The sequence below is a fragment of the Chrysemys picta genome, unplaced genomic scaffold, assembly GCF_011386835.1.
Source record: "Chrysemys picta bellii isolate R12L10 unplaced genomic scaffold, ASM1138683v2 scaf3033, whole genome shotgun sequence".
NCBI classification, from domain to species: Eukaryota; Metazoa; Chordata; order Testudines; family Emydidae; genus Chrysemys; species Chrysemys picta.
Window position 1 is genome coordinate 1 of NW_027055735.1, and position 7,000 is coordinate 7,000.

The 7,000-nt window shown below is 64.8% G+C and overlaps 1 protein-coding gene across 1 annotated transcript; it reads right to left on the minus strand.

Moving 5' to 3' along the window:
• Window positions 1–1,291: 1,291 nt before the first annotated feature.
• LOC135980394 (syntaxin-binding protein 2-like) lies at window positions 1,292–5,324 on the minus strand. The gene is made up of 7 exons (XM_065580403.1): window positions 5,181–5,324; window positions 4,934–5,041; window positions 3,896–3,953; window positions 3,311–3,376; window positions 2,529–2,609; window positions 2,057–2,195; window positions 1,292–1,511 (listed from the first exon to the last, which is right to left on the minus strand). Exons 1-7 carry the CDS (start codon window positions 5,219–5,221, stop codon window positions 1,321–1,323), a joined length of 684 nt encoding a protein of 227 aa, XP_065436475.1. The 5' UTR covers window positions 5,222–5,324; the 3' UTR covers window positions 1,292–1,320.
• Between the last annotated feature and the right edge of the window lie 1,676 nt (window positions 5,325–7,000).

The window sequence follows — 7,000 nt, forward strand, 5'->3', positions numbered from 1 at the left end:
GTAAGACAACTGCCTGCACTCGTGTCTATGATCTAAGACCCCTAAGGATGGCAGCAGCAGAGGACTTTCTGATGAGCCCCTCACATGGCTAGATCCCTGCACGGATACAAAAATGTGGATGGGCATCAGCCCACGATCCACTAGCCGTCTGTATCCGCATCCTCATGGGTAGCAGCAAGGGGGGGAAGGGGTCTTGCTTGGAAGAGGCAGCGCGAGGGTGGGGCTTGGGGGTAAGGGGCAGCTTGGAGGGGGTGGGGGCTTGGGGGAAGGGGCAGCGTGGAGGGGGTGGGGGGCTTGGGGGAAGGGTCAGCGTGGAGGGGACAGGGTCTAGAGGAGAATGGGTAGCGCGGGGGCGGGGTCTCAAGAAGGGGCAGCGTGGAGGGGGTGGGGGCTGGGGGGAGGGGTTTCTCATCATGTGATGCTCCTGGGGGGTCACAAGCGCCGGTACACGGCAGCAGCAGAGCATGTTGCATCACAGTGGGGTGTTGCCCGGAAGCTGGTGGGGACGCTGGTGCTGCTCAGCGTGGCAAGGCGAGTAGGTGTCGGGCAGCCCTGACTCCGACCTGTCGCCCAGCCACTGGCTGCTGGCCGGCGGCCCCGAGTGCGCTGTGCCCCCCAGGCTGCCTGAGCCGGATGCCGCGGGCCAAGCACTGCTGGGGAGTAGAGCCCGACCCGGTTGTATCTGCAACCCATCGACTATCCGCAGAAATGGTGCACGGATATGCAGGGCTCCACACATGGCTGACCCCAGACCAGCCCCTCCCCCTTGGGCCCAGCCTGTCAGGTGTGACCCCCCCACCCCAAGGCCAGGAAGCAGGCGGCCTGGTACCTCCATGACGTCCTTGAGCCTGGGGGTCCAGCGGGAGAGCAGGTAGGTGGACTCCGGCCGCACCTTCCTCTCGGGTCGCAGCTGCCTGCTCTGGGGGAGGAAGGGAGAGTGGGTGAGAGGCAGCAGGGACTGGGTGCGGGATGGGAACGGGCGCAGAGAGGGAAAGCGCAGCCTATCTGAGTCGCTCCAGCCGGGCTGGCAGGGGAGGGGCAGAGAAAAGAACAGAATGGATCACTGAGCAAGAGAGAGAGAGAGAGAGGAGGGGAGAGAGACTGATGGGAGAACAGAGACGCTTCCCCCCATTTGCCGCATGGCCACCCCATGCAGTGGTCACCAGCTCCAGCTCCCAGCGATCTGAGGTCCTGACCCCCAGGGTCCTCTGCAGGGCAGAAAAGGTCACCCCAGATGGGGAGTAACTCGGGGGTCACCCTCATAGGGGGAGGGCGTCACCACACTGTATGGGGCAGAGGCCACCTCTGTGCTGGGAGTAGTCACTGCCATGGAGGGCAGCCCCAGGTTGGCCTGGGCTCCCCGGCCATGGGTACAGCTGCTGGCCCCTGGCCCCAGTCCCTTACCCCAGGCATGACGGAGAAGTCCAGGAAGTCCGTGTTCTCGATGATGCCGCTCAGCTGCTGGATGTTGGCACACTGGATCAGTTTGTCGAGGTTCACCATGCTCACACCTGCATGGGGAGAGACAGGTCAGCGCCAGCACCCCTGGGACGCACCCACAGCCCAGGCACATTCAGTCCGTGGCCCAGGAGTCCTAGTTCCCTGATCAAACCCTGAGATCCTGCTCTTCCCACCCCTCCCAGAGCTGGGGGTAGAACCCAGGAGTCCTGGCTCCCAGCCCCCCTCTAACTCCACGCAGTTAATGACTGAATTTAGGTTCTTGATGCTCTTCCCTCCCTCCAGAGGTTCTCTCGGGCGCTGGGGGCAGGGGTCTCTCTAGCGCCCCCTGGCAGTGCAGAGGGAGTCCCCCTCCCCCGATCTGGGCTCCCCCATCTGCAGCCAGTCAGGTACAGTGTCGGAGCCGAGGCCTGGGTCCTTAAGGCTGCGAGGCCTTGAGCTGGAGGGATGGCAACCCCCCAAACCATTTACTGCTGCTTAGTGCAGAGGGGGAGGCCTGGCAACTCCACAGCGCCCCCTGGCCAGGCAACTGGGCAGCCAGAGGAGCCACATGAGGGCACCCTGGCCTGGGCAATGGGCTGCAGGCCTGTGGCGTTACCGTTCTTCAGGAGGATGTAGAGCAGGATGATGCGGATCTTGTCGTAGGCCTGCACGCTGGGGTCCAGCAGGACGGGCAGGATGATCTTCATCGGGTCCCTGATCACCTTCCCGTCCACGTCCGTCCCCATGGCCAGGTCCTGGGGGGGGAGGGGGGCGCACACACAAGGCCCAGGTCAGGCTGCTCCGCTTCCTCCTGCCCCGCAGCAGGATGGGAGACGCAATGGCCCCACGACCCACAGGTCGCCTACCCCCTGTGCCAGGGCCCCCTCCTCCCCGGGGTCAGCTCCCCCTGGGGTGAGCAACGGGCCCCCAGGGAGTAACCCGAGCCCCATGTCCCCCTTCTGCACCCGCAGTGCTACATGGGGGGGCTGGCCCTGGCTCCAGCGAGCCTGAGGCTCTGAGACCCCTTTCTCTGGGCTGAGTCCATGAGCCAGACTCTGCCCCAAGACAGGCTCTGCCCACAGACCCACCTGCTCCACGCTGCACAGCTTCTCCACCGTCCCTTTGAAGTGCCGCATGCAGTGCTCGGCCAGGTTCAGGTGCGTGGAGTACTGCGGGGAGAGACTGGGACAGAGGGGAGTTTACTGCGGCACTGCATCACCGGCTGGTCCAGAGCACCCCCAGCCCCCCAGGAGGGCCCCTTGGCCAGAGGAGCAGCCCCAATCGGCTGTGTAAGCCGAGTCTATAGGGATTGTTTTGCCCAGCACTGAAGTGCAGCCACCTCTGGGATGGAGAGGGGCAGCTGGAGGGGAGGATCAGGAGGAGGGAGCAGCTTCCAAATCAGCCCACGGCTTCTCTGTTAGTCAGCATGAGGTTGGGGGCTTGGAGACCAGCAGGTGTCGGGGTACCTGTGCCAGTGGCCAGGAGCTTTCTGTTGGCACGTGGCCCAGTGGCACCAGGAGTGGCTCCAACGGGCTGGTTTGGAAGCCCACCAAGGCCCTCTCCTGAGAGCTGCAGCAGCAAGGCGTGGGCGTTACCCAAGGGCTGCCATTGCTGCGGCTAACGTGGCAGCTCTGGGCACTGACGGGCAGGCTGCTGCCCATGGTGCCACACAGCACCTGGGTGGGGAAATGGCTCTGCCCGACGGGACAGGTCAGCAGCTCTCATCAGGCAGTAAAGCGGAGAGCCCCAGAGTGCCCTGCCCCCCAGAGAGTCCCTACTGTCCCTCACCAGTCCCACAGAGCACCCTGCCACCCCATCAGCCCCACTGAATGCCCTGCCCCCTGCCCACTAACAGTCCCAGCCCCGTTACCTTGTTCAGCTCTCTCTGGTACTCGGGCAGCTTCTTCAGGATCTGGGACAGGTCCTCGATGTCGGCCTGGAGGGAGGCGGTGGTGAGATCCTGGCCCCTCCCAGCACACAGAGCCCCCTGTAAGGCAGAGGCCTCACCTGGGGACAGCTGCAGCAGCCCAACCACGCGTGCCAGGGCCAGGGTGGGTCACTCAGGCCACATGTGACCTGCTCTTCCCAGGCCAGCTGGAATGAGACGGGAGCCCCGCAACCCGAGTGCCCCTTGAGGTGTAAAGCGGCAGCGGGCCAGGGAGATGCCAGCGTTGGCTCCCTGCAGCTCTCCCTGCGCGGCCCTGACCCTGCTTTCTAACCCTGCCCCATGGGCCTCTGCCCTCCTCACCGTGGGGAGCTCCAGAGCTCTGGTTGGGGGGCAGGGGGCTCCACATACACCTCTTAGCCCTTTACAGGCAAACCCTGGGAGCAATTGGACAGCCCCCCCAAACTCCTCCTAGGGCAGCAGGGAGCCTCCCCTCCCCATCAGTGGCAGTGGGATGGGTCCCCCCATCCCAGACTCCCCAATCGCTCCCCCTCCCAGCCCCCACCGCACCTCGTCCGTGGTCAGCCTCTTGCTCTCACAGAAGGTGCGCAGCAGCTCCGTCACCTTCCTGCAGCAGGGAGAGGGGTCAGGCCGGAGCCAGGCACTGCCTTAGAGGTAGGGGGTGCCCTGTCCTATGCTACAGGGGATGGAGCCCCCACCCCACGGGCACCACGGTTCTCTGCCTCGAGAGCCTCAGATGGGGCAGGGGGGGGACTCTTCCCAAGTTACCCCAAGGCAGAGTTCAGTGCACCTCTGGGGGCTCCTGGTGCCCTGATGCGGGGGGGACGGGGGACCTGGGGGCAGCGGCAGGTCCAGCAGGAGGTCGGTGAGGGACTCACTCAAGGAGCTGTGAGGTGCCTGGGGAGATCCTGGGGTCAGGGGAAGACAGTGTCCAGGGGGATCCCCGAGACGAAATGCAGACAGTTGCTCTGGAAGGGAGCACTCAGGGGTCCTTTGGGGAGAGGGGCTGGGTCCAGGGGGTCTGAGGGACAGGCCCCAGCACTGGGTGGGATGGGGAGGGGGAGTCCTGGCACTGAGCAGGAAAGGGGTGTGTTGCTGGGGGGTGTCCTTGCACTGGGTCGGAGAGGAGTGTATCCAAGGGGGAGTGGGGTTCCAGCACTGGGTGGGAAGGAAAGGGGAGGGGTGTATCCGAGGGGGCCCCAGGGTGGGGAGGGCTGTGTCTGAAGGGGAGGATGGAGGAAGTCCCAGCACTGGAAAAGAGGGGGTGTGTCAACGGGGTGGGCTGTCCTGGCACTGGGTGGGAGAGGTCTGTCCGAGGGGGAGGTCCTGGCAGTGGGCGGGGAGGAGAGGGCTGTGCCAAAGTGGGGGTAGGGGGTCCTGGCACTGGGCGGGGAGGGGAGAGGTGTGCCGAGGGGGGGGTAGCGAGTCCCGGCACTAGGCATTGGATGGGGCACAAAGTGGTGTGTCCGGGGGGGGGGGGGGCGGGGGCGGATGGGTCCCGGCCCTGGGTGGGGCAAGGAGGGGCATATCCGGGGGGACGGACGGGGCACAAAGGGGCGTGTCAGGGGCAGGGCTGAGCGCGCTCACTTGGAGACGTCAGCGATGTGCAGGTGGCGTAGCTGCACCCAGAGTTCGTCATCATCATCCAGCAGCGCCTCTTTCTCCCGCGAGTCGCTGGCGCCCGTTGTCTCGTACCTGCGGAGGGGGGATGGGGTCAGGCTGCGACACCCCTCCTCCGAGCGTGGGAGCTACAGAGCAGTGCAGGTGCCTGGGTCCCACCCCCCCAGCCCGCCTGAGGAGTGCGGGGCGCCCCCTGCTGGCAGCCAGGCCCTACCTGTAGGTGTTCTTTTCGATCCTGAGCAGGTCGTAGGCCATGGCCTGGAAGGTGAGCTCATGCAGCAGTGGGGACACGAGGTCAAAGTTCCGGTCCACGATCAGCAGCTGAGAGCGGGCTTTGTCAGGGCCCTGGGGCAAAGGAGAGAGAGACCCGTCACCCCCTGCTCCGGCGGATGGTTCCTGGCCTGGCTTACGCGGCACAATCCAATGGGCCCTGGTGGGCCTGAAACTTCACCACCCGCCCTCTCTGCGGCCCAGCCCCCAACCCCAGGGGAAGCCAGGAGACACCCCCCAAGCTAGCTGGGACATGCCCAGGGGTCCCGCCCTGACCGGCAGGGAGAGCTCCCCACCCAGCTGCGCTGCAATGCCCCCTGCAGGGACGGGCCACCTGCCCCTCGTGCAAATAGCAATGGCCACTCCCCCAAGCACGCTCTCTGCTCGTGCCTCTCCACCAACGGGAGCGTGCCCCTTACAAGGCAGCCCCCCAACTGCGTCCTGCCCCATATGCTGCGTGGGGAGCGGGGGAACTACACCAGAAGGCCCTGGCTAGTCTATTGTTAACCAACACCAGGCCCAGAGATTCTTTGATATAAGGTCCCAGAGGGGGACAATGGGACGTTATCCCTATGTCCCACCTTGCATCTGAGCTGGGACCCCATATGAGGCTTTAGCTCCCCACTCCCAGCCTGGGTGGCCCCCCCAGCATCCAGCTGGACAGAGACCACTCAAATGGTCAGCATCTCAGACCCACATCATGGGGGGGGCGGGGGGGGGGGGGGGGGGGCTGGCCCAGACCCCGCTCCCTGCCTGATCAGCATGCACTGCCCTCTTAGCACAGCAGGTGGCGATAGGAGACCAGCCCTGCGCTCCCATGGCAGACGTCTCTGAAACTGGCTCCAGCAGCTCCAGTGGAACTCAAGCCCACCCAGGAGCACCTCAGCAAGGGGCTGCGTCTGCTCTTCGCTGGGTAGCACAGTCAGGGGGGCCGGGGACGTACAGCCCCTGACGCTTCCCCAACGTCCCACCTCAGTACGTAGCCCGATTTTCAGCCACACTTGGTCTCCACAGCCTCTGGGTAAATAGGTTGAGGCTGACGGGGGAGCGCCTCTCTTGGAGGAGTATCTGGACCTCACCACTATGCACGTGGGGCTAGGAAGGGCTGTCACCCTATTGCAGAGGGGGATGGAGGCCCAGAAGGGCTGGGTGACTCACCCAAGGTCACACAGGAAGTCTGTGGCAGAGCAGGGACATGAACCCAGAACTGGCACCATCATTCCTCTCCAGCACTACCCAGCCTGGGTGGGTTGCTATGCCCAGCGCCCCTCCCGGACTCTGCTCACACCTTTGCCAGTTCAGCTCGGCTGGAGGGAACCCCGAGTGCAGATGGGGGCTGGCGTAACCACCAGGTCACCCCCCCAGAGCAGAGGGGCGCTTAGTGCACTGGTGAGTGCCACAGCACTGCCTGGGCTAGCTATCCCTCAGGGCTGGCAGCTGGGAAACATCAAGGCAAGAGGGACTAGTGCAGATAAGGCCCCATGGTGCCATGACCGTGGGCTGGGTGGCTTTGGAGACCTGACTGCTAGAGGCCATGCTACAAGAGTCCCTGGGGTTCTGTGCCAGCTGGCAAGGCGGGGGCACACTGGACTGGCCAGCTGGGATTGTGCGGCATGGAGCCAGCACTGCATTGAGAGCAGGGGCTTGAGTCAGCACTCCCGGTCCTGCGGTGGGCGTGCTGTCTGGACTCCTGGCTCCTATTCCTGCCTTTGCCACCTACTCGTGGCACGCTGCTCCATGCCTCAGTTTCCCCCGTGTAACATA